The 27,620-nt window shown below is 39.0% G+C and overlaps 1 protein-coding gene across 3 annotated transcripts; it reads left to right on the top strand.

The window, feature by feature from the left end:
• Positions 1–6,889: 6,889 nt before the first annotated feature.
• Positions 6,890–22,676, top strand: LOC111949096 (uncharacterized). 3 transcript variants are annotated; one of them, XM_078934358.1, is made up of 10 exons: positions 6,890–14,673; positions 14,764–14,849; positions 14,935–14,993; positions 17,040–17,120; positions 17,929–17,989; positions 18,067–18,184; positions 18,336–18,484; positions 18,648–18,743; positions 19,941–20,067; positions 22,516–22,676. In XM_078934358.1, exons 2-10 carry the CDS (start codon positions 14,835–14,837, stop codon positions 22,536–22,538), a joined length of 729 nt encoding a protein of 242 aa, XP_078790484.1. In that variant the 5' UTR covers positions 6,890–14,673; positions 14,764–14,834; the 3' UTR covers positions 22,539–22,676. The 3 variants fall into 3 exon arrangements, with proteins under 3 accessions (XP_078790484.1, XP_078790483.1, XP_023821211.2); XM_078934357.1 differs by lacking the exon at positions 22,516–22,676 and having other exon boundaries at positions 19,941–20,748; XM_023965443.2 differs by lacking the exons at positions 6,890–14,673; positions 22,516–22,676 and having other exon boundaries at positions 14,692–14,849; positions 19,941–20,748.
• Positions 22,677–27,620: the final 4,944 nt, after the last annotated feature.

Below are 27,620 nucleotides of genomic sequence, written 5' to 3'. Positions count from 1 at the left end.
GCAGAACATCTGTGAAACAGCATCCTTATGAGAAACGCGCCTCAAAGGTGACTGGTGGTAATTTGTTTCTAAAAAGACATGAGACTGTGGGAAGGAGTATGAAAGAAAGAGATTAATATTTCCAAATCAACTCATTTAAAATGCCTTGTGTTGGTTTTCATCTCATGTTGCATGTTATATAACTTGAGAATGGCAAATAGAACAGTTTTATTCAGTTTTTTAACAGAACTCTGTTTTCTTCTCTTCAGAAACAGGGATTGCTTGCAACAGTCAGCAGAAGTGAAGCCACTCCTGGTTTCTCCTCATTAGCAGGTATTCATTTCAAACATTCTGTCTTTCCTCTTGATATATGTGAGCTGCGCAGCATCCAGGCCTGCCTCCACAAGATGGGTCGCCATGGTGATTTCTAGGAAAGAGTAAGCCAGGGCACAATCAGTCGTTAGCTAATTAGCACATATTTATAAACCCACTCCAGAGGTGAGCACACTGCATATAACCACCCGGGCTGGCACTACCTGGTATGCGGCAGGGGCTGGAAGAGAGGGCAGGAGAAAAAGTTCCACAGCAAATGAAAATGAACAACAGATTGCTTAGGGAGCAAGGTCATACTTGTTATTACCTCGCTGGACAAACAGCAGGTAAGCAATAGGATTCAAACAACTTTTATTTCCTACGATTTTATTTCCAAACTTTAATAACATTTTTTTTATATGTATGTACTTGTTATACATTTTATGGAACTCGAAATAAAGGCTCCGTCTCTGGTGAGTTCCTCTCCACCAAATAAGATGTCATTGAGTCAGGTTACCATGGACCATAGAAATGATATAAAACGGAGGAAGCGAGTTTTAGTGTGAAAACAATCTCTCGCCATATGCGCTGTTATTTTATGATAACCCAAATTGTCAGACCTATTTAATCTGGAACAATATAGCAATGTGGTATCATATACCCCCCACCCCCATCTCTCCCCTCCTGCACCTCCAAACACTCAGCCACTATAATGAAAGTGATAATGGTAATCTTTATTGCCCACCGTGCCATCTCAAGACACCAGTGACCCCCCAACTCTAAACTAATTAGCTTTCCCAGAGTTTTCCCCCTGCCTGTCTTTCGTCAGCCTTGGCCTTATAAACTATTAATGGCCTATTTGGCAATTTAGCTTGATCACTCAAACTAGTCAGCAATTGCCTGAAAATGTTTGAGGAGACTAACGGGAGGGGGGAAGCGCCTAGAAAAATAACAATAAAAACACAGAAATAAACCACATAAAGACAAGCAGATGGGCTCATTCATGCAAATCAGGAAACCTTCATGGTGTCACAGTGTATCAGGATGACCCAAATGCAGGACTAGACAATAGTGTTTTATGAATGTGTTCTAAATCTTCTGTTAATGGGCTGATTATTTTGAACGTGTTTTGGAGACCCCTAGCGGTCGCGCCAGGTCCTGTTGTTCAACACTTTTATTTGAATAATCTTTATTGAAAAGTGCACGTTTATTTCGAATGCTGCAGTTTTAACGGTTTGGTAGACAGGGTCAAATTTCCTCCATTCACTGGTTTATATACAGCTGCGCACATTAGGCAAAGTGGGGTCTGCTGCTAACAAGTTCTCCATTTGTGGTGGAGTGAAAGCCGGCAGCACTGCATGCCGAGCCACCCAGTATACATGATCCTCCATTGTTCCACGTTGTACAGGCTGGTTGACTTTTAGCCATGACAATGAATCAGCAGAATTCTTTGGTCCTGGTTTATACAGAACTTTAAAACTGTAGGGTTGCAGCAGCAGAGCCCATCTTTCAATTCTTGCTGGTGGTTTGGATTTTGGTGAGTAAATGGTTTCCAGGGGTTTGTGGTCAGTGACCAAGACAAAGTCCTTTCTGTATAGAAACACATGAAATTTCTCACATGCCCACACAATAGCTAGAGCTTCATTTTCAGTTTGGGAGTAGTGCCGCTCTACGTCAGACAAAGCTCGGGTTGTATAGTAAACAGGCCTGAACGTTCCATCTCTTTGCTGTTGACTCAAAATTGCCCCTAATCCCACAGGGCTAGCATCAACAATCACATGTGTTTCTGCCTCTTGTCTGATATATGCCATTACATGAGAACTGGTCAACTGCCTTTTTAACTCAGCAAAAGCACTTTCCTGCTCTGAACCCCATGTCCATTTCTAAGATTGTCTTGTGAGTTTCCTCAGTGGCTTTGAAGTTGTTGCTAGACCAGGAATGAATCTGCCACAATAGTTCACAAGTCCTAAGAAACTTCTTACTTCTGCAGCATTTGTTGCTCGTCGTGTGTTTTCTACAGCTTCGATCTTTGACTGGGCTGCTCCAATTCCATTTTTGGATAAAACGTGTCCCATGAATTCCAGTTGTTCCAATTGACAATGTCAATTCCAATTGACATTTCTTTAAGTTGACTGTCAAGTGATTGTCTTTGAGTCACTGCAGAATTTGGTGTAATCTCTCGTCATGTTGCTGCATGGTTTCCCCTGAAACAATGATGTAATCAGATATGTTGTGCACTCCAGGAATGTGATATATATTTATTTAAAGTTATGTCACTAGCTGCCAAAAAAACAATATCCAGGAACTGGGGCACTATGGCTACGTTCACACTGCAGGGCTTAATGCTCAATTCCGATTCTTTTTTTTTTTAAATTCTATTCTTTTGCAAGGCCATTCATATTTCCAATTAAACGTGTACTTTTGTAATCTCCTGTGTGACCAGGAAATGGCCCAGAAGTGACCTGCATGTGCAGAATAGTACTCAATGGTGAACGACGTCACTTGTTGTTTGCGGAAGCAGCTAACATTAATTTTTTATAAAATGAAGGATTTACGACCCCAGTCATTTTCTAAAATGTCCGTGCATGATTCCTTGTGTGTAGTTGGCAAGTTACATTGTAAACCATTGTAAACCTGTCGTATGGACTTTGGTGACACTTTCTAGCTCATTTATAATATGTTAATTTTAAATAAAAAACAAATGTTGACAGTGTGCGGCACAGCTTCCAGAACAAGTGGAAACTGGCATATTTTTTTCTGTGAAAGATCAGCCTAACATGGGAGGAGACTGGCTGTTTTTTAGGAGATCAATTTCAAGAGGCACTATCAGATGAGACGTGCTATCCATGAGAAGCTAACTGGTAATGAACAGTGTGAAAAATGTATAAATTAACAATAATTTTGGTAAGAACATTTTAAGATGTGTCTGTTTCTATGTAAAGAAATGAAAAGGATGCTATTGCAAAACAATGTTCATTAGATAGTTCATTTGCATTCAAAGTTGAAAGAATCATTGAGCCTGAGACATTAGCGCCTCACCCAATCTAGCTTTCTTTGCAAAAAGTTTGGACATCACTGTACTACAGCAATGCACTCAAATGAACCTGCAATAAAAGAACAGTTACTTGGTTATTTTGACAATTCGTGCCAAAGAGTACACACACCTTAAAGGAATGATCAAAGTTTCTATCGTAGCAGCAACCGCCATAACATTAAGATATGATGGAGGGTTGGTTGTTTGTACCTCAGATTTATCAGATTTAATCAGGAAAGAGTGGACTAAAGGTTAAGTACAAAAAACATGAACCTTTTATTTATTTTTTTGAATATTTCAACACATTTTCAGTACACAGAATTCAAATGAATTATTAATATGAAAGAAATCCAATTCATTTCACAATTTCCCTTCATGGTTAAAATGTTGACATTGATCAACTTCTATCCCTCCCCAGCCAAGCTCCTGCAATGAAATTCATTCTGACTGCTTTCCCTTCATCGCCTGAGGCAAATTTCAGTAATTCAATCAATACCCTCAATTTCATTGTTTACCCTTTCTGGTTTAGCTCTGGTTTCAGTTCAATATGTTCAAAATTAGACCAATATGTCCTTTGCTGTTGAGTTAACATTTGCACATGCCACATTGTATTTTGAAAAATCTTTGTACTTAAGGTAAATGTCCAAAAGGCTTTTTTTCAGAATAGAAAATGTGCCTTATAGAAAAAACAAAATAAGAAGACAATAATTTGCCTATTTTTTTCATGGGCTAAATTGAGATATTTTGGCACAGAACTAGTTTAACAAACTTAGGAGAAATATTTTAAAAACTCATTTTCTATCATCCTGTGAAGTGGCATGATTAACATGAAACATCCTTGACTGCTCAAAGCCGTCAATCACACAGCCTGATCCAGAAAGCTAATGGTCTAGTTTTGTAACTATTTCAAAGTGACCCTCAGCTAGCAATATGCCCGAGGATAATAACATCAGGCTTTTTGACAATAATGGAACATTAAATCTTAGTCTTAGCTAAACACATGAATGACATTTCTTTGTCAGTGATCCCGTACATAAACAGCAGGGGACGATCACAGCGGGGCCCTGTTCAATTACGTAGAAATAAAGCACATCTGTCTAAGTACACAAGGTTTTACATCAGCTTTTGCATTTAACTTAGCCGATACAGACACCCACTTTTCTTTGGCTTAATGTTAAACTCAGTTTACCTTAAATAAAAGGCCAAGTGTTTTTGAAATAGAATTATCTTAATATTGTAAACAAGCAGTTTGTCTCCATTTAAAGGTTTTCCATTGGGAAATGTTGCATTTCCACTTATCAAGCTGTAAGAACCAATTAAAAAAATCATGTAGGAACGCCTGCCCTGAGAAAATTCCTGTTGCAATAGAATTACAAACGTGCAGTACAAACCAAAGCATTGATTTGAAAATGAAAGAATCAGACTTTAATTTCAGGGGTGATTTTATCATTTAAAAAAATTGCATGAAAATAAAACAATCCTGCAACAGAGTAATGACTTTATTTTGGTTAAAAAAAAAGAAAAAAAAAGATCAAATGTTTTAGAGCAAGGCTGGCCAACCGTGGTCATTAAGAGCCATAACCCTGCCTGTTGTCTACTTGTCCCTGACCAGGTTGCTGCTGATTAGCTGACTCAAGTAATTCCACATCCTGATTGACTGAACACACTTATTTTAGGTTGTCAGCATCAAGCAGTCCAGGGAGATCTGGAAAAAGAGGCAGGGTTAATGCTCTAGAGGACCAGGGTTGGCCAGCCTTGTTTTAGAGTGTGAACATTTCCTCTAAATAATCTTTCGTCACATGCACCCTATGGAGGGTTGACCCGTACGCGTTCTGAGGGTTTTTGGGTTGTCTGGCCTCATTGAGGATCGTAGACAAAACCGGCTACATCTAAAGGGGACTGCAGGTGTGTCTTGCAGTTCCCTTATGGTTCATAGTAGGGGTGTAAGAAAAAAATCCATTCTGCAATATATCGCAATACATCATTTGGCAATACTTGTATCGATTCAAAATGCTGCCAGATCGATATTTATTTAATCATTTCTGAGCGTCCTTCAGTGTCTGACTCTTGTCCACTTCACCCTCCGACCGCTAGTTGGCAGCAGAGAACACGGAGCCTCTTTGAGCAGCTCTACTCTGCACAAGACAACAGGAAGACTGCAGCCAGAGCAGAGGCAGCTTGTTCTGTTGTTATGAGACATGAACTATTTAGTTTTTACTTGAATGGATACCAAACAGAAACTTTGAGCCATGTTGCTGCTAGTAAGATATGAAAACGTGGATTGCTGTGATTTTTAGCGGCTCAGATAAATAAGATAGACAATGAAGCACGACAGCAGCTAATAGGCTAATGCGCTTAGCATCTGCTAACATGCTAGCAAAGCGGGCTAAAGTTCTGCAGAACCTCAAAGCACTGAATTCTAGTTTAGGGACCTGATGGATCAGAGGGATGTCTACAATGCTCTGAAAAAGGCTGACATTGTGGTGATCAGCGATACCAGTTTACTTCCGTGTGTGAGAAGCGTGGCTGCAAAGGTGCAACAGAGCAGATATGTAAACAAAGCGCCTTTTTGTCACATTAAAGCAACTTTCCTTCGTTGCACATGACTCTGCACTTTCCTGTGCAGAGTCATGCTGCTCATTATCACACTTTATTGTTTCTGGAAAGAATCAGTGTGTGTCCCCCACCCTTTATTTTTAAAGCGCCATTCAGGCTCCTGATCTGTTTAAAAGCATTAGAGAAACAGCATTTTATTTCCCCAATAGAAACTTATTGATTAAGGCTCATTCATTCTTTGTTTTTTCTTATGCTGAAAAAAAAATTTTTTTTAAATCAGACAATGTTGACTGTTCCCTTTCTATATTTTAACTTACCAAAATAAAAGCACTATGAATTTGCTTTGGTAAACACAACTTATATATGAGATACAATTGCAGTGCTTAACATTGTGATCATTAAACCGAATTTGACCATTTTATTACAGTGGAAGACATTAAAATTCAGGTTGAGTTTTTCAAAGTCACATTTAAAAAAACAGAAAGAAAACATGTTTAGGTAAAATATCGGGATACGTATCGTGTCGCAGGGCGCGTATCAGGATACGTATCGTATCGCCAGAGTCTTGCCAATACACACCCCTAGTTCATTGGGCCTCCGTGTAGAGAAGCCTCTGGCTGCAGCCTGCGGAACAGGGCAAAGCTCAACGTTTAATCCCGCCCACGTGGAGCTCCGCCCACTATATGCCATTCTCCTTCATCAGCGCAGTTGCCATCTTCTTCTTCGTTTCCATGTGCAGCGATGCGATGTAGATCTTTTCGAAATGGAGGTTTTGCATCAACAAAATGACTGTAAGTTAATGAAAACAAAGCTCTATTGTGATTATTGCTCGCTTTTCCACCACAATTTTGCCGTTACTTTGATATAGGTTTTATTTGTATTTTCAAATCTATTGTGCTTTTTTTCCATCGGTCTATACGTGGTTCAGGTTTAACACGGAGCTGGTTAGCTTGCGGCTCTCCTGGGACTTTCGTAATGTCAAGCTATTTTGTGTCTTCCAAGGTCTGTAAAACTTTCTTTCTTTGTTTTTTTTTTCACCTGTTTAATTTGTGTCTTTGTATAAAGAGACACATTACAGTTTTATTGGACGATGAAAAACCAACGCCAAAAAAACAAAACAACACTTTCCACTGTCCATTTAGCCATTACTAGGGTGCAAAGCATGCTGTGGCCCACCACATGAAAAACTATTCATCCGTGAAACACAAAAGTACATCTAGGCTGTGTCCGAATTCCCACCCTAATCCCTAACTACCAAAAAACGATATAGTGCGGGACTATGTAGTGCCCTGGATTTTAAAAGTTAAAATCTAATTGACGTGAGTGTTTTGCAATAAAAATTTATGAGTCTACTGTCTTCTGAAGATGAAAACGTTGATGGTTCATTAAAAATCAAAAATATCTAGGGCTCTCAAGTTTTTAAATTGAAGATTCGGACAGCGCTAAAAAATGGTGAACAAACTAAAGAGTGCACTATATAGTGAGTAGTGAAGGAATTCCGGCACAACCTTAAGTCTTATGAATGTGAAGTGTGTAAGACAAAAGTGTTTCAATATGTTCCTATCATTCCTCATTTAGAATTTACAGTCATTAAGTGTGGCTAAGGTTGCTATATGTCACACTTTCACTGTTGGTACCGTCTGGCAACATTGGTCAATAGGTCACAGTTTTTCAAGCATTTGGGACAGCCCCATGAAGAAGAAACACCTAAATGGAAAGCAGAGGCCAGAACAGTGACTCCACTGACCCACCAAAACCACCATCGCAGCCCTCAGAGCCCCCATCTCAGGGAAAAAAAATAAAGGAAAGACGTAAGATGCAAACATTACTTGTCCTCACTGCAAAAGGGATTTATTAAAAAAAATTCAAAATGCATTCCAGGAAGAAACACACACAGCATTTTGAGACAGTTTCCCATAAAAAAGGTTTTTATCCAGTCAGTGTCTGGATGTAGAACTGGTGTGTTTGCTGTTGAGAAATGATTCTGTGGTCCAGCAAAGCCTGTACATGGTTAGACGAAAACCTGGGGGCTGAGTCATAAAATAGTGTGTGAGGTTGACCAAGTCTGGCTCAATAGGGACTTTGCCCACAGAAGCGGAATACTGTCCTATGAGTGCCACCATGTCAAATCTCTACCGTACCGCCCACGAGCTGACAACCAAAATGTCACTCTATGTGAGGAGGCATTTGAAAGGATGGTAGACTAGAAATGGTTTGGGGAAGAGAGGAAGACCAGTCTGTTGCACTGTAAAAAAAAGCAGATGCAGAGGGTGTGCCCCTTTCGGTGCAGCTGACTATGGTCCATCATCGAAAATTCAAATCTGTCTTTGAGCCAAAAATCACATATTATAGTATATTGGGCTGATTGATAGTTGCATTTGACAGAAAATATAACAGCTGGCATTGTTCATGCTCAAAAGCAAGATAGTCCTGCAAATCATAAAGCCATTGCAAAATGGCACCTCTTTGTCACAAATGGGGAGTCGTTTCAGAAGGTGAAAAGTACTGAGGCAGAGTTACCTGACGGATTCCAGGATTCCAGCGAAGATTCAAGCAGCTGCACATTCATTTATCCACCAAATGACAAGTCCATTTTAAAAATGCTCAAATACTTTTTGACATAGAAAGAGTTTCCAGCAGAACTACACAAGGCTCTCATTGAACAGTCTAGAGATGGGAGAACACAGGACAGCTTTCCAAAATACCTTATCCCAGCAGAAACAAAATGTTTGGAGTGTGAATACCCACTTGGTGAGCAACAAATAATAACCCCCAAAAGCCAATATCCTGACCAGCACAGGTGTAGTTTAAGGTTAGTAGTTAAGCTTAAAATATTCCTCTTTGGACAGGCTTATAGCTGGTAATTAGAGAATATTTAACTTACTGTTAACATGTTTAAATTAAAATCAACAATAACAATTAGTTGTTAGTTGGCCGGCTTTAACTAGAAGTTTGAAGTTGTTTGTGAGGTTGTTTCAGCTTCAAACTAGAAGTTTGAAACGAACTAGAAGTTTGAAGCGGGATAAAGTATGATGCACTGGGATTCTGTCCTCTATTCTCATCTACTTCTACTCTCTTCTTCTCCTCTATTCTTGATCATTTAGTTGTCCATGCCCCTGTTTGGTTCAGTGCGACTCATGTACTGTCCCGCTTTTCTACTCCCCTCTGGGGGAGTGGTAGTGATTCTAGATTCCAGTTGGCTCGTCAGTGCACCTGCACTTGGCTGTGGTCCTCACCCCTGGCACATCTGTGCCCCTGTACCTGACTATGTACCGCGTCTCTGGCTCGTCTCTACTCCTGCTCCTACACTTGACTGGATCCTGTCTCTGGCTCGTTCACGCCCCCAGCCGTCCCCCAACTTCATCTGGATGAAGTTCATCTGCTGGACTATTTAAATATGTAGTTGTGAAGTTAGATAAGAAAATTCTCTCTAAGAGTACTGGTGCATTGCCTGTCTGTCCTGGGGGAGGATCCCTCCTTCATGTAGGCACCCCAAGGTTTTTTTGAGGAGATTTTCCTTCCCGTGAAGGAGGGTCTAAGGGCAGGGATGCTCAGTTTAGTTTAGTCTGCTTAGTTAGTTCAGTTTAGAATTTTCCAATTGAATTCTATGAATTCATAATCCTTATGATTTTATGTTCACTTTACAATTACCGGTACGAACCCCATTGAGACGCCTGTTGTTGTGATTTTGGGCTATATAAATGAAACTGAATTGAATTGAAGTTAGTACCGTTACAGGTCCATCCATCACCTTCTCATCCTCGGTATATTTCAGTACATGAGTCTTACAAATTATTATTTAATTAATTTGAAATTAGATATAACCAATAACAATAGTTTATTGTTGTTGTTTCTGTTTTTAGATGTATCAACATACAGAAAGTCATGCCTCAGGTGTGGCATAATATATCGATACCAGCAGTGGGAGGATGACATCCACAACTTTGACAACCATCTAATCTTGTCTTTGCACCTGTGTCTCTCATTATAAGAAATTTTTTACAGGTGAATATTTGCATGCTTGGAAAAATGTTGATTGAATAACATTTTCTAAAATCTAATAGAATTACATTACTCCTGTCCTGTTAATTATTTTCAGACACAGACAGCTGTCAGTAAAGTCATAGAAATCATCTAGACCAGTGTTTTTCAATCAGTGTGCCGTGGGAGATGGTCAGGTGTGCCATGGGGAATTCCCCTCATTAAGTTAACTGACCTAAAAACATTTAACATCTCAAGGATATCAGCTCTGTGTTCATCCAAACAGGGCCTTATAAAACACTGAGTAGTTATGAATATGAAAGATCATAAAATACTTTTTTTTGGCGCAGAGGTTAGCGCTCTTGCCTCACAGCAAGAAGGCCCCTGGTTCAAGTCCTGGCTGGGGGACATGAAAAACAACATCAATGGGGGACCTTTCTGTGTGGAGTTTGCATGTTCTCCCCATGTATGCGTGGTTTTTCTCCGGGGTCTCCGGCTTCCTCCCACTGTCCAAAAACATGCTTCATAGGTTAATTGTTTAATCTAAATTGTCCATAGGTGTGAGTGTGACTGTGAATGGGTGTGTGATTGTGGTCCTGCGACAGACTGGCAACCTGTCCAGGGTGTCCCCTGCCTTCGCCCACAAGTAGATGGGCTCTGGCAGCCCCGTGACCCCGAAAGGGATAAACGGCAGAAAATGAATGAATGAATGAATAAAAGACTTTTTTCTTTGTGTTTATTTGATTCTATTAAAGACACTTTGATAAGAATGATGGTACCGCGATTTAGCCGTAGCTTCAGCTGTTTTCGGAAAAGTCCGGCCCCTTTTACTGTCTCCACCAATCATTCTTGGAGGCTTAATCACACGTCATCAGTCTGACCAATCAGAAGTGGTTAAAGTCTTCACTTCCATTGTTCCGATTCTGCTCATAAAGTCGCTATGTTCCAACAAAAATACCAGCTAAAGCTCGTCTTTAGCGGTGTAGCTTTCTGCGGGATCCGGTATCAGACCATGGAACAAGTGAACAAAACCATGAAGCTCAGAGAAGCGAGTCTGTCTGCGTTCGGCGGGTGTTTGCTCTATATCTCCCATGATGCATTGGGTTAAAGTGACAGCATCTCAGCGCACAATGAGTCTTCGTTGTTAAACGTCTTGAAACCACAACGAACACATCAAACAATTTTTAAATGTTCTAACTTAACTTTTATTACATCTTTTAGAAAAAACAGCTGTAACGTCCAGCTTTTTCTGCCACAATTATCACAAAAATGTATGTGAGATTGCGGAGGGACTGTAGATCAATACAGACTATGAGTTTCTCCTTTTTTAATTTTTGGATGCTGGTGTGCCGCGGGATTTTTGTCAAGTTTGATTGTGCCGTGGCTCAAAAAAGGTTGAAAAACACTGATCTAGACCACAGAAGGAGAAGATACCACAGGCATAGCTTCACTTTAAGGGCCCTGACAAAACCAACACATTTAGTGATCTTTTTTTGGTCAATGACTTAATTGTCCTTATTACTTATTACATTTTTAATTTATATATAACATAACTGTTGCTTTAATAGTGACTGAAATCCAAAGCCCCCCAGATGACTATGGTGGTCATGTAGACATAATGGACTTTTGGGATGCTGTGCTAAGTCTCAGTTTGATCCCAGGTAAGCCATGTTTAAAAACACAACAAAGTGTAATGTTTTCTGCATTTTTGGGGCTACAAATGGATCAATGACTACTAATACTCATCCCATTTGATCCCAAAGTTTGTAGGAAGAACCCTTTTGTTGTGCGCCCAAGCTATCATCACTGGTCACCAAGGATTATGATGTATTTACCAGATTCTTTGTCATGGTTTGAGTTTGTTATGTCTTGTTTTTCGTTTTAGTTCTTGTTCTGTCTTGTTTGGTTCTGTTTCCTGTTTTATTTATCCTTGTTTATTGAGTTTTACTTCCTTTGGTCCCCATCTGCCCTGATCGTGTTCACCTGTGTCTGTTCTGCCCTGTCTGTATTTAAGTCTTGTCTCTGCCTTCCTCCTGTGCTGGTCCATTAACTCTGTCTTGGTGTTCATGTCATGCTGTCTAGTTCCTTGGTCCTCGCCACGCTCTCATTTCATGTTCCTCGCCACATCAAGTAAGTTTTGTTTTGTTCTGAAAACCTGCTCTGCAGCGCTTTGTGTTCGGTTTTGTTTATTAAAACCACTAGTCCCTGATCCTCGTGCCTCCGCCTCTGCATCTGGGTCCTACCGGCTCTCGAGCCAACCCCGCACGTGACATTCTTAACAATAATTACTCTTATCAACACAGGTTCAGGAAGTAAGGGCACTTTGCAAAAAGTGTGGTGTGGACAGCTTAGGCTCCAAAATTTTGTCCTTAGACTCTGAGAGAAGATGTCAAATAGGTCCAACTATAACAAGGTGTTTGAGAAGGTTTGGGGTGCCTCTGGTACGTTGAAGAAAAGCTCATTTGAAAATGAATTTCCGTTACTACTTTCGATGTGATGGTAATATGTTTTTGTACATAATCGGAATGGGTTTTTTTTTACCTACTAAAGAAATTCATTTGGACCACTGATGTAGACATTATATTTTTGGTCTGTTGTCTTACAGGTGGGTGGGCTGAAATCACTTGTCCATGTGGAGTTCTGTACTCAGTAAAGTTCAACCTTTGAGCGGAGAGTCCACGTGACTTTGTTGATATTTTGCTGACATAGAAGCACTTCCCTAATGTGATAGTGCACAACAATGCGCGGGGACTGGCATTACACGCTAACTGCAGGCAGCCAGGAATCTTTGGACCTTTTCATGGAAAGTTACAGGATCCAACACCACAGAACATCCAGCAGGTCTCAGAGGGCAAGGTTGTTTTAAACATGCCGTGGCTGAGAAGTTCAAAGATGCCAGCTGACAAGGACGGACACCCTCCACTCACTGGATCCTTAAAGCATTTTGCCTTAAATGATGTATAACATCAAGGCAACAGAAAAGACAGAACAGACGCTCTAAAAAAAGCTTGAGCTTGTGCCTGAGCTTGCTTGACCTGTCAACAGCCAATGTGTGGAGCTGTTCTCAGGAAAAGGAAAAATAATTACTTTTTTAAATATGACCATCGCATCAACCCACATATTTTTTCAAAGAAACACTCCACCACTATAATATGGCAAAAAACAAAAGGCTATGGTTCAGTACAGCCACATTGTTCCTTCGACTGTGAAGATGCAAACTGACATCCATGTGAGGGTTGTCTTAGGTATGATATTTTATTAAATGTTCATGTATTTTTTTTTTCCTCATCTCAATTTATGCAAATTAAAAAAAAAAAAAATCTGTAGCTCCTGCCCGCGCTGGGACGCAAAAGGGAACCTCTGCCAGTGACCAAGAAAAAGAACCACAAGAGCCTCAGGAGTTTGAGTCATTGCTATTTACATATTTTACAGAGAAAGTTGACATTTTATAACTAATTTCCATTTCATTCTTTTTTTTAGTATACACCATGAACAAGCAGACGGATGTCACTAGTATCAATGGATTGTTACCTCCCATTGCATACTGGGGTCAGAAAACTTGTTGAGGAACAGGAACAAATGGTAAAGTGTGGTTAACATCCACACACGCCTCAAAACACGTTTGCAAGCTTTCAACAAATAGCCACGGACTAATAGAGGCTTTCTATCGTAAAGCCCTCCTGAGTGTTTTACGGACTTCACTTTTCTAATTTGTTATCTTTTCTTTAAAATAATATGAGCCTTTGCAAATTTTCTTAAAATTCTGTGATAAATTAGAAATTTTTAGTGCTTCAAAATTCAATTCTAATTATAACTTACACAGGTTATGGCTTTTAAATAGTTTTTTTTTTTCTTCTACTAGTTGACCCAGGTCCTGGATGAGAGCAAGAGTCCAGGAGACCACATTGAAATGGTGGACAACACTATTTTGACTTGTCCTGACTTTTGGAGTCTGGGTTTAGAACAGGATGTTGATGGGATGGTAGGCATAGAGGATGTGCTGTGATAATTATTCATAAAGAATATTATAGTGTTTTACATTAGGGGTGTGTATTGGCAGGAGTCTGGCAATATGATACATATTCCGATACGCGCCCCACGATACGCTACGAATCCCGTATATTGTTCTGGAACACATTTTTTTTCTCTTTTTTGAAAAAATGACTTCGAAAAAACTCTACCTGAAGTTCAATACATCTTTCCCTGGAATAAAATTGTCAAATTCACTTTATTTAATGATCACAATGTTAAGCACTGCAATTGTATCTCATACATAAGTTGCTTTTACCCAGGCAAACCTGTAGTGCTTTTATTTTGGTAACTTAAAATATAGAAGTGTATTACCATTAGCCTCTGTGTAGCTGCAGTGGTTCACTCCTTCTTATCTGAGCCACTAAAAAACACAGCAATCCACGTTTTTATATGTTACTGGCAGCAACATGGCGCAGAGATTTGGTTCGGTATCATCCCAAGTAAAACTAAGTATTTGATATCTCATAACAACGAAAAAAAGCTGCCTCTGGCGGAGGTCTTCCTGTTGTTTTGTGCAGAGTAGAGCTGCTTAAAGAGGCTCAGTGTGCTCTGCTGCCAACTAGTGGTCGGAGGGTGAAGTGGAAAACAACAGTCAGACACTGAAGGACACTCAGAAATATTTAAATAAATATCGTCCTGACAGAATTTTGAATCGATGCAAGTATCGCCAAATGAACTATCGCGATATATTGCTGAATCGATTTTTTTTCTAACACCCTTATTTTAAATTACAACCCTTGTGTTATGTACTCTGCTAGATCCTCAACAGTTGTCTTAAGGTAACTGAGAGGGTAATTCAGCTCTTTCACGAATTTAAATTATCATCAATTGTAGCTGTGAGGATGAAAATCACTCTTTGTCCGTCACAGAGAGTGGAGCATGTTTTTGCTGCAACAGCCATGTCACTCCCACTTGGTTCCCACCATTATCAGCAAACCCGATGGAGCACCTTCCGGTAATTTGCCACTTACTCATGTTTTTGTAAGCCAATACTGAGTAGGATTTTTAAACCATGTTTTGCTATTGTTGTTTTTTTACAGGACAATGCAGCCAGTCTGCAGTGGATCATCATCTCTGCTTTTGTTCCCCGACACTCTGTGTAAGCACATTCATAATTTATTTTCTTGTTGATCCAAACAAACAACAACAAAGAAATTGCTATACTTTTAACATTTAAAAGCTGCTGAGGCCACAGGCCAGGGAGATTTTCTATCTATATCCGCTAAGTGGCAGCGGTTGGAGAGATGAGATTAGAACACATCTAATCAGGTTTCTAGAGCGCCGGGCAATGTCTGATCTGGACGGTGGTAGTTCAGTTTTAAACAACTTGCCTTTTTATTTTTAATTAAGATCAATGGTTTTGTGTTAATTGATTGATATTGTTATTTCGAAAACAAGATTTGTAATACGCATATCGCTGTGTCCTATGACAGCTTGAAGTATTTAATAAATCAAATAAATCCATTTATGCATTTGAACAATTGGATGGACCTCTTTACATCATTGACCAATCGGATGGAGTCCTTTTATGTTAGATGCCTCCTATGTAGACGAGGTTCATTTGGAGTATAATTTAAGCTGTTTTGAGTCTTATTTAAACTGTTTCAGTAAAATGTAAATTATTTTTTTGGTTGTCTTGTTTATGTATCGCAAGTTATATCGCCATTCGCAATATTCATCACTAATATTGCGCATTGAGAGTTTTCCTCATATCGTGTAGCCCTACTGTTCATTTTACTCATTGAACCAATGGAAGCAGAACCATAGATCCCGTTTGAGTTGGGCTGTTCTGTTTGAGCCCGTTTGAATAAATTACTCAAGTTCCCACCTTTTCCTGAGTTAGCTTCAATTGTAGTTCTTGTGTGTATATATAGAGATGCTGCACTTGTTTTTCCTTTATGTTACACTGTGTACACATTGCACTTGACACTTGGCAGAAATGATGATCCGGTTTGATTTTTCATTGCATCAGCTTAAGTTTTCCATTTGCTTGCCATCCTTTAATCAAAACTTTTTTTCCACACCCCCAGGGTCTGGCAAAGCAAGGGTGCTCAAACAACTGGGGTGTGTTTTTCATAATAGTAAGACCATGGCTGTTCAAAACCAAACCAATGATTAGAAATGACCAAGTTCATTCAATATTCCCTTCACTTAAAATACCGTAAATTCCGGATTACAAGCCGCTACTTTTTTTCTACACTTTTAACACGGCGGCTTGTAATATGGGGCGGCTTTTTTATTTATTTTTTCAGTGGCGGGAAAAACATCGACCAATAAAATGAATGAGTAGTTCAGAGGTCCAATGAAATTGTATGATTAATCACAACTTCCGTTCTAATTTTTCGCGGCGGGAAAAATATGTTCCCCAGTAACAGTCGACCAATAATGAATGAGTTGTTCAAAGGGGTCCAATGAAATTGTATGATTACGGTAATCACTTCCATAATATTACATTCAGTCGTTACTAACCCTCATCAACATGGAGAATACGAGAAGAAAAGCGTATGATGCAGCTTTTAAGTTAAAAGCGATCGCTGTGGCAGTGAAAGAAGGAAATCGAGCTGCCGCCCGTAATCTTGGCATAAACGAATCCATGGTGAGAAGATGGAGGCTCCAGCAAGAAAAACTGAGCCAGTGCAAAAAGACAACCAAAGCTTTCAGAGGTAACCATAGCAGATGGCCTGAGCTTGAAAACTTCCTGGAGGACTGGGTGAACGTTCAAAGAGCAGGTGGCCGCGGTGTCTCCACTGTACAAATAAGGCTGAAGGCTAAAGCGATCGCCTCCGAGATGAAAATAGAAAATTTTAAAGGTGGGCCGTCGTGGTGTTATACACTGTAAATTGTAATAGCTTTCCTGACTCACATATACTTAGTTAACTTTACTCAGTAATATAAAATACATACTTCTTACTAGGTTTTGTTGAGTTACAGTCAATTGCAGGTTGAAAATAACAATTTACTTAATTGTTTGAGTGACACTTACTTGAAACAAGCAAGTAGCAACAAAGGATGCAATGACGTTATTACACCAGTGAGAGGCAGCAGTGCAATAAAGCGTACCTAATGTGCAGAAAAAAACGAAGAAAAAGAAGCGGCACTGCAAGAGCATGCGTAATTTGTACGTATCTTGGCGCCAATTCTCCAGATGTGGAAAGACGTTGAGAGGCCACCTACGTTTTTATCCGGAGCTTCGTTACTTTTTTGAAAGAAAAAGAATAATAATAAGGTAAGTAATCAAGCATGCAACATTTGAGTGAATGGTTTTTTTAACTGTCTGTTGCTAATTGTTGCTGAGCTCCTTAATGTGTAACAGTTAGCATATAATTTTGATTTATTCAGATCTTGAAGAAGATGATTTGGCCTGTTTTTTTTTTTTTTTACATATAAAACTATCAGGTACCACAACGGTTCCTGGATTGACTAAAATTTTGTTTTAATCGTTCCAAATACAATTATGGTTTTCTATTTTACCATTTTCCCTGATGCATTCCCATCTGTTGGCTTTGGTTTATAAATGATTAACGTTACAAAGCTGTTGAAATGGCGACATTTACTGTTATATGTAACAGTTTATGCAGAGATGACGTTTGTGGTTATTTTTGATATGTTTTGTGATTTCACATTAACATTATACTATTATTTTTAAATTCAGTAAATTAAGAATATATAATACAAGCACTGTAAAATGTTTCTTTACTCAAACTCAACTGTTTTATATCACTGCTGATATACTGAGCCATAAATACGAAACACATACATAGTAATGTTAAAAGTGACGTTAAACTAAGAAATCTTAATATCACATGAAAATTTTCTTTTCCAACATTTTTTTTGTACTGGCACAGCATTACTGAAAGTTATCAGAGGAAACGCTGTTTTAAAATGGTCTGTACTGAAGTCACACATGCATATTTATAGAACAGCGTATTTAAAGGTATATTTTCTGTAATGCTTTTAGAATATGCACATATCAAGGAATGTGTCTTTAATTTTGCAAAGCAGAACCTGTTAATTAAATTTTGTTATTTTTTTAGAGGAAGTCCTTCTGGCAGCTGCCTCCTGATTGGTCTTCCACAAACAGGTCTTGATACACTGGTGAGGACTTTATATTTTGTTAATATTTTGTTGACTAAACCAACTTAAAATATATGTCCACTTCAAATAATCTCTAGCAGATGCAGTGGAACTGTAAGCACTGTGTTTTTTCTGAAAACAAAAGAGGACTTTTGTTAAAACATTATCGTTTAAAACATGGAGGCTTCACTCGGCAACGGCCAATACCAGAGACAAGTAAGTACTTATTCATATTACTCTTTCGACCATGAGAAACTGAATTCTGTTTAGGTTTGTCTTTAGAATTGGACCAAACATTAACAAATGTCCACACTGTCCCAACACTCAGTTTTTTTCTTTTTTTTGTTGCATGTGTATGTGTTTGCAGAGTTTAACAGGTTAGTCACCACAGATCTGCAGAGTAACGTTTATGGTGCTGTGGATCGCTACACGCCACGCTTTGTCACAATCTTCAAGTCAAAGAAAGGGACCGTTGGAGAGACATTGGATGAGCTTATGCAGCAAATGAATACATGGGTGAGTTTACTGCAGCCTTAATTTTGTTTATTATTCTGTGACATAATTAATATAATCAATGACAGAATTTAAATCTTTGGGTGAAGTAAGCTAATTTATTTTTACTGTAGCTTTAAAGTTTCATGATCTTGAACTTGATCTCTTTTTTTTTATCTACTTCTAGAAAGAAGCAGACGTGACAGCAATGCGCACTCTTGTGCTCCGGGGCTTACCTATCCTGCTTGGTGTTGATGCCATTAACTTCTACAACACCTGCAATGTAAGTTCTCATTGTAAAAATTTTTTAAAAGGGTTACTTCTTCCAAAAAATAAGAATTGTCATCAATTGCACTTCTGTGCTCCGAAAGTTGTTTGACCAAAAACTCTACTAGTTACCAAAAAACTTTTTCATAATTTTTTTAAAGTATTAAAATAATACAACATTTGTTTAAAAATTGATAAAACTACCTTTTTCCTAACTTTTGACCGGTAGTGTTTGCTGCCCTTTTATTGAGACAACACTTAAGATTAATCTTGATTACATCCTATGAGTGCAGTAAAAAGACGAAGGCTCCAAAATGTGGCAATTCAGTGTAAGCTAGAATGGTGATCAGAGAAAATAAATCAGGAAAAGTTTACCTTTATTTTCATTGCATTTATACAATACAAAAGTAAGTTCATTAACTGCATTAACTAATGTTAACAAGATTTTAATGAAGTATTTGTAAATGTTGAAATTATCATTTAACATACAAGATAAAGTGCAGCTTTATAAGTGCAATTCATTTTTAGTTCATGTTAACTAATGCAGTTAATGAATGTTAACTAATGAACCTGTAAGTGTTACTAAATGTGTATTGTATTTGTAAGGATATTAAACAATCAACGTCAATTAAGAAAAAATAATAAAATATTGAAAAGTCCATGAAACAATTGATCTTTTGTCTGGTAACAATTGTGACCAGTAGTAGAACACAGTGGGTCTTGGTCTATGGTGTTAAAGCATTTACAAATTGACAAACCTCCAGCAATTAGTTTAAAGACTGTTAAATAGAAGGACAAATTAGCATTCATGCAGCATTGCAGCACAAATGATCAAATAAAATGATGACAAAAGGACAAATTATAGGAAATTGCAAAGTAATTATCATCAACTTTATAATAAACTTAAATAAATAACAATATAGACAGACAGCGATGGATGGATGGATAGATAGATAGATAGATAGATAGATAGATAGATAGATAGATAGATAGATAGATAGATAGATAGATAGATAGATAGATAGATAGATAGATAGATAGATAGATAGATAGATAGATAGATAGATAGATAGATAGATAGATAGATAGATAGATAGATAGATAGATAGATAGATAGATAGATAGATAGATAGATAGATAGATAGATATGATGTAAAACTGTGGATTTTCACGTTTCCCTGTTGTAATATTTGTATTGTTTGGTCTTATTCAGGCATGTGATGTTGATGGCTGGCCACAAGTGTCCGTTGGGGTGCTGACTGTTATTGATGAAGAAGATCCTCTCATTCCGAATAAACTGTACCTTGACCGAGTGTCTACTGCAGTCATTGTGGAGGGAGGTATAGTACTGGATAATCTGCATAATCTGCCTCAGGCAATTTGCATCTTGTTTGGTCTGTCTTATGCTTTAAATTTGAAGTATCCAAAAGGCATGATCAACACTTTCAAAAGTTTGTTCTGTTTGGGACAGAACAAACTGCCACCAAAACTACAATCTCTGAAAAATCTCCTGTTGAGCTGAGATGTAATCACATGTGCAAGAGTGATGATATTTGACATTTGATTAAAAAAAAAATGTTCTGACTGGGGAATAAGAGTAGTTGATAGAGAAAAAAAAGAAAACTAAGGCACTTGTTTAAAATTGTCAGCCCATTGGTTCTTGAGCAAGTTAAGAGGCTGCCAGTGTAATCGACATTTGTCAGAGACATTGCTTTTGGCACTCGTCAACTCGTTGGTTCCATCAAGTTTGGTCTCTGAAATGTTGTTGATTTAAAGTTGTTAATTCAAGGTATGGCCCATTTACTTATATAGATTTTTTATACATTTATTTAGATTTTTGTACTTTAAAATATTTTTTTTTAAACATTTTAAAAACCTGACTATTTGCATTCTTTTTACCCCAGTGCAAACTTGTGTGTACCATCCTTGTGTCAGTTGTTATGAAAACGCAGACAAAGATAGCGGAGAATTCTATCGGCCCGGATGAAATAATAAACATGGACGAAGTCCCTCTGACGTTTGACCTGCCTCTCACTCGAACTGTAAATAAAAAAGGTGACTCCTCCGTCATACTGAAAACAAGCAGTCACGAGAGAACACATTTCACCTGCGTTCTGAGCTGCGCAGCATCGGGCCTAAAGCTCCCACCGATGATTATTTTTAAACGACTGACAATGCCAAAGGAAAAATTCCCAAAGGGAATTGTGATAAAAGTGAATCCGAAAGGTTGGATGTCCGAGAGCCTGATGAAGGACTGGCTCACAGAGTGCTATTCAAAGCGAACAGGGGGATTTTTTCGCAGAAAAAAAACATTGCTCGTTATGGACAGCATGAGGGCCCACATAACAGATTCTGTGAAAACTGCCATAAAGAGTACAAACTCAATTCCAGCTGTGATTCCTGGGGGTACCACAAAGTATCTACAGCCACTGGATATCAGCGTGAACCGAGCATTTAAGGTGGCCCTGCGCGAAGAGTGGGAGCCCTGGATGACAGCTGGCGAGAAATCCTTTACCAAAACAGGACGAATGCGAAGAGCATCTTTAACTCAAGTCTGCGAGTGGATCTTAAGTGCGTGGAGCCGTGTCAAAACATCAACCATCACCAACGGGTTTCGAAAGGCTGGGCTGCTGCGCGATGAATACGGCGCGCACTCAAGTGACACCGAAAACGAGGAGACTGTGGGCCTTGTGAGTGATGAGATCCTGAGGCTGTTTAATTCGGACACTGAGTTAGAGGACTTTGATGGTTTTAGCGCGCAGGAGAGTGATCAGTGATGTTTTCTGGTAGGATTCAGTGGTATTGGTTAAGTTATAAGTTATTAAATTATACGTTATTAGAAGAAACTTGAATACTGTTCTTGCACTGTTAAGTAAAAAAAGCTTCAGCAACCCATAGTGTACAAGTAGTTGTGTGTTCCGATACAAACGTATGTTGTATTTTAGAGTAGCTGCATTAGGTATTTGTTTATTTGTTTAAAATAAGATGATTAAATAAAAACTTTTTAAAAAAATCTTCACTTTTAATATCTTTTTGTGTGTGTGTGTGTGGTCCGGTGCGCTTCTGCAGGTGTATGTGCGCGCGCGCCGCATTGGTCCGGCGCGCTTCTGCAGGTGTATGTGCGTGCGCGCCGCATTGGTCCGGCGCGCTTCTGCAGGTGTATGTGCGTGCGCGCCGCATTGGTCCGGCGCGCTTCTGCAGGTGTATGTGCGTGCGCGCCGCATTGGTCCGGCGCGCTTCTGCAGGTGTATGTGCGTGCGCGCCGCATTGGTCCGGCGCGCTTCTGCAGGTGTATGTGCGTGCGCGCCGCATTGGTCCGGCGCGCTTCTGCAGGTGTATGTGCGTGCGCGCCGCATTGGTCCGGCGCACTTCTGCAGGTGTATGTGCGTGCGCGCCGCATTGGTCCGGCGCGCTTCTGCAGGTGTATGTGCGTGTGTGCCTGCATGTTAGGCCAGCGGCTTATAATATGGCGCGGCTCGTATAATTAAAAAATTGATTTTTGCTCTTAAATTTGAATATGCGGCTTTAAATCTGGTGCGTGCTGTAGTCCGGAATTTACGGTAAATATAATATAATATTGTATTTATTATAAATGTTTAAGAGGTGGGGATGTCTAGGATCTATTTTTAGTGCAATTTGTATATTTTCATTTTCATTCTATTCCCTTTGTAGGGGAAGGTGACATGACGACTAGCAGTGGGACATGAAGGAATGTATGTAGCCTTCTTGGCTAACTGTTTTGTGCCATCTCCAGTATCTACTTTATGAATTACCTTTTTTCTGTGCAGGAAGAAGAGGCTTTACTGCATGACACCATTCAGGCAGCCAAATGGTGCAAATTACAGTCTTTTCAAGGAAGATATTCCCTGCCTGATGTTCTGAAGATGGATGAAAGAGAACACAAAGAAATTCTGAAGGAGCTCCAGAACGGTTCCCTCATGAGTGAAGATGACGAGACAGTCATGTAACTGAGGGAGCCTTTCGTTTTTTCATTTTAGTTTAGAAGCGACTGTGAAGCATTTTGCCCAGAAGTTATGGATGTTGGAAAATTAAAGGTGCATTTGTATTTTGAGGAACAATAAATCATAGTGTTTTTCGTTAGTTTTTTTAAATGTTTTTTCTCTATATTTGTTATGCCGTATGACTGTTGCATTCCAATGCCTTTGCAATGCGCAGGTGGGACCATGGTTAGTTGTCTAGCATGGGGTTTAGCTTTCCACGTTTAACCGACCTGACACTATACACTCCTTGAGATATGTGTGTGAACTGAGCTGAAATACTAACAGTTATTACATACACAATCTTAGTGGAACCAGGGTGTAATATTTTATATTGTGATATAATTTTATATATAACAGTAAACCATTGATCAATAAATGACAGGTACATTTCACAAGTTAAACTTTATTTTCAAGAGACAACTAATGTCACAGTCAGCAGCTTTTTTCACTCTGCCTTTCATTTATTCTGTAGCCATATATAAAAGGTACGGTTGCCATGCGTGTGGACAGTGTATCATGAAATATTTGTGAGGCTAATGTAATGTAATGTTAGGCTTATAACAGTTGGGGGATGTTGTACGGTGTCCTTACGCCACACTCTAGTCGTCAGTAAGGTGCATGTACTGTTCCCTTTCTGACCGAAGGTAAATGCTGCACACATGGGGTATGCAGATGCCCTGCGTGCCCGTAGGATGTCTGTCTACTTTTCTAAATTCTAACAGTCACTGTGCTCTAAATCTTTGACACTAGCTGACCGAAACCTCCAGCTGTAAACAGACTGGTCATTGATTATGGCAACGTTCTGCCATGGTTGAAGAAAACCACAGAAAACTTCTCATTTTCAACAGAAAACACCACTTATGGACCCATTCACTTAAGGTTGCATTTGTTATTTTACTGATCTGACTTCATAAACCTGAACCTTTTCTACACTGTTGAAAATTCAATGCAAGTTAATGAAACGTATACAGAAATGAACTGACTTACTACTTTAATGATATAAATGAAAAGCTTTCATTTAGTAAAAAAAAAGGGCGTCACTTTCTTGTGCACCCATATCATGATCACATAAGTTTTGATTACACATTAAATGCTGTATACGCTAAATTCATTCATCAATAAAGGATTTGTCTTGTTCCTTCCTCTCTGGTGGGTTATTTGTGGTCAACTGACAGCAGAGCATGAGCTAAAGTAGGCTGACCGTTTTAATTTAATCTTTTTTTACTGCAGCAAAGGTCAGCCGCCAGTTAGCCTACTTTAGCTCTGAGTTAGGTTAGCTGTTTTTGTTATGGTATCCTCCTGATATCAACCAATTTTGACATACATGCAACTTTCTTTGCACCTAATGAACAGAGTGCCATGCCTGCTGCCACTTTCAGGCAGTTTTTTTTACCACTTCTGGGTCTAAAACTATCGGCTGATGCGTTGTTTACACAATCAGCTCGCACCAACAAAATGCGGTCAGAGATCAAAGTTTTATCATCTTTCTTATTTAATTTTTCAACAGAGTTATGGTAACAAGAAAATGTCTCCATTATGAGATCAAATTTCTTTTAGTTTAATAAAGAAACCTCAGTAGCATGTGCCATTTGAACATTCTGTTTCCTGACTGGATATATAAGCTTGTGGCCCTGTGACTTATTTTTGACAGTGAGTTAAAAGGGGAAATGTCGTATTCAAGACAAGGAAGAGTCGTTTTTAAAACAAAGACAAATCGTTTTCGAAACAGACATGTTATACTTAAAAATAAATGTCAAGAAAATCAGCCTTCTGTAAATGGGTTCAGATTCAGAATCAAAAGATGAAGAGATCCAACCTGCCATACAGAGGTACAGAGCAGAGCCCACCGTTAAATTGGAGGACTGCCCCTTGGTGGACACCTCATTCAGGAGCCCATGAGAAGCTGGCCTCACTAGCTCACAAATATCTAGCCACTCCTGCAACCACTGTTCCCTGCAGTTGCAGGTCACATTGTGAACAAGAAAAGGTCAGCTTTATTTTCAGAAAATGTGAAAAAGTTAGTTTCCCTCAGCAACTGGCTGAAAGATGATAAAGCTCAGTAGATTTGAAAGACCAGTTTCAGTGCAACATGTTATAGTAGTTAGGAACTGGATTTTTGAGCAACTGGATTAAAGAATTGAGGAAAAGGTAAAGGATTGTTCTTTGGTCTGATTTAAAAGTTTTATTGAACTTTTTTTTTTTTTACATAAAAATGCGACAGATGACTCAAATTGTGCAAAAATGTGGTAGGCCACTGCTTTCTGATCAATGTATACTGTAAATTGTACATCCTGGAATGCCAGGAATGCCAAAGAGGAAGCGATGGGACATATAAAAACAAATATTATGGCGTGTAGTTTGTTTCATCTTGATTTAAACCACCATTATTTGGCTGTGTTAATAAACGGACATGGTATAAAAATTATGTATCCGTGTCCTGTTTTTTATCTTTTGGTATGCATTTCGGAAAAAAAATGGTTAGAATTCAGGTGTAATTGCAAATAGTGATCAATCCTGATTAATCCACTGAAAATTCTGATTAATTTGATAAGAAATTTTAACCATTTGACAGCCCTACTTTTGTCATTTGCCTATCATTTGTTGTACTTACACATCATGTCCTGCTTTCCTAACAGCTTTGACAAAGACTTCTTTGTTGGACCATCGTCATCTTACACCATCAAAAAATAGGCACTCATGTTTGGAGGAATGTTCCTCCTCCTGAAAATAATGCCAAACTGCTGCACTGCCATAGGGATCATTTATGACAGCTCCCTCATAAAACACTATTTTTAAAGCACTCCATGTTAGGCATGATTTTGTTTTCAGTGTGAGGAAATGGTCAGCTAATAAAAGCGTAAATGACAGCCTACATTTAGTTGGCACTTGCCAATTGGGAAAATCTTTTAGTGCTTTAGAAGCAAATCGTTTTGTGTACTGCAGAATGAAAGACATTTAAAAAATTTGAGTTTGCTTAAGAAACGTCGAGCTAAAAGTCACCAACAGCCTGACAACAACATTGAATCTAGTTTTTCTCAGGACCATTTATGCCCACGTTTGGGCAAAATAAAGGCTTCATGGTAAATAGAAGCCCATGTATGACTTTTAAAGTTAACAGAACATATTTCCCAAAGTGAGCAGAATCTATTGAACTTCTTGTAACAATCTTAATAGTTAATAGTTTCATTGTGTCATGAAGATCATTGGTCACAACAGATCACAAAACTTCATGTTGCAGCAGTGATGTCAATACAATACAATTAGAATACACACACATACATATACACACACACACACACACGTATATATATATATATATTCATTAGTATTTTGAGACTAAAATACTGTTTAATAAATGTACTATTAGGAAATATTAATGCATAACATTCTTATTTGATACTTTTAGTATTAACAGTTTTATTAGAATAACAGAGCAGCTACAATTCATGCTCTGCTGTAAACCGTGTATTTGGGGGAGAGCTGCATCTCTAAAAGGCTGCTGGCAGAGTGGGAAGCGCGTGCCACGGAAAACACTGCTTCCTTAGTCAGTTTTATTTTTTTGGTTATTTCTCTTTCTGGCCTGCGATCTACTCTAATGTCCTTGAAGATCGACCGGTCGATCGCGATCGACGTAATGAGCCCCGTAAAGAGGTTAGATGATACTGGACAAAACTTCATTTCCAGTGTTAAATTTATATTCTGATGGTAATCATTGCTATACTGTGGGCTGATTGTACATGCTCATTATTCCCAGAATTCTTTCATAAAAAGCCTAAATTTGAGAGAAACGTACTAAGATTGCATCAACTTTTTTACGGTCAAGAACCTGCTTTCTTTCCTTTACAAAGGGATTATTTCCAGGGTGACCAAAAGGGACAGCACTTTGACATTCAACGGTGAAGAAATGTTCAGAAAGTGCCCCAATCAAAAGTTTAAGAAATGGTCTAAAGTCACTTCTTGCATGGTTGGCTCTTAACAAGGTTCAAAGTGGTGCGAATAAAACACGTCTAGTATGTTATGTGCCGCTTACACGTCTGGTGTAAGGTGGGGTTATACCATATCCCTCTTTCTGCATTTTTTAAAAGATAATTCAAATAATACATAATGTAGTATTTAAGGTCCAATTGCTTACATAAGTAAGGAAAACAATAACAGTGAATTAGGATAAATGACTTGCCTATTCTCTTTCAACTTCCTCCTTACATCCATCACATGGTGACCATGCATTTTGTGCTTGCTGTCCAGAAAGGATGTTGCCCTGGTCAGATGAGTTGCCTGCATCTCTCCTGACCTGTGGGAGGCTAGCTGCTATTCCACTGTCAGGTGGATTGACTCCAACAGCTGGCGAACCAGATGCATTACCTCCACCAGGTGAAGAGTCAGACATGCTGAGGTCAATTAGTGATGGGCTGGGTATTTGGCCGCCATAGCATGACAGACCTAGGGTGTCATGGCCATTTAATGGTGGACTGGGTGTATGGTCTCCGTAGGAAGATTGACCAGAGGTGTTGCTATAAAGTGATAGACTAGGTGTATGGTCTCCATAGGGGGGTGGACCAGAAGTGTTGAGCCCATACGATGATGGACTGGGTGTATAGCCTCCATAGGGGGGTGGACTGGAGGTGTTAAAGCCATACTTTGAGGGGATGAGTGTATGGACTCCATGGGAAGATGAACAATAGGTGCCAAGGCCTTTCGGTGATGGGTATGGTCTCCGTAGGGCTATGGACCAGTGGTTGCACCTCAGTTGGACCCGTCATAAAATACATCAAAGCCTAAATTACATTTAGGGTTCAGTTAGCCAGAATTAGCCAAAATAGATATTAAAACCACTAAAGACTTACTGAATCGACTGAAAAAAACAACATACTAACCAACTAATTAGAATAAAC

This window comes from Oryzias latipes, chromosome 17 (assembly GCF_053564925.1).
Source record: "Oryzias latipes strain Hd-rR chromosome 17, Olatipes_Hd-rR_3.1".
Taxonomy (NCBI): domain Eukaryota; kingdom Metazoa; phylum Chordata; class Actinopteri; order Beloniformes; family Adrianichthyidae; genus Oryzias; species Oryzias latipes.
The sequence above is the reverse complement of the archived record's forward strand: the minus strand, read 5'-3'. Positions and strand labels throughout refer to the sequence as shown.

Bases quoted from the DNA above. Each gene is read 5' to 3' on its own strand.
- LOC111949096 (XM_078934357.1), top strand. The intron at 14,994-17,039 runs GTAAGCACATTC...CCAATTCTCCAG, and splicing joins TTTGTTCCCCGACACTCTGT to ATGTGGAAAGACGTTGAGAG. The intron at 17,990-18,066 runs GTGAGGACTTTA...AATAATCTCTAG, and splicing joins AAACAGGTCTTGATACACTG to CAGATGCAGTGGAACTGTAA.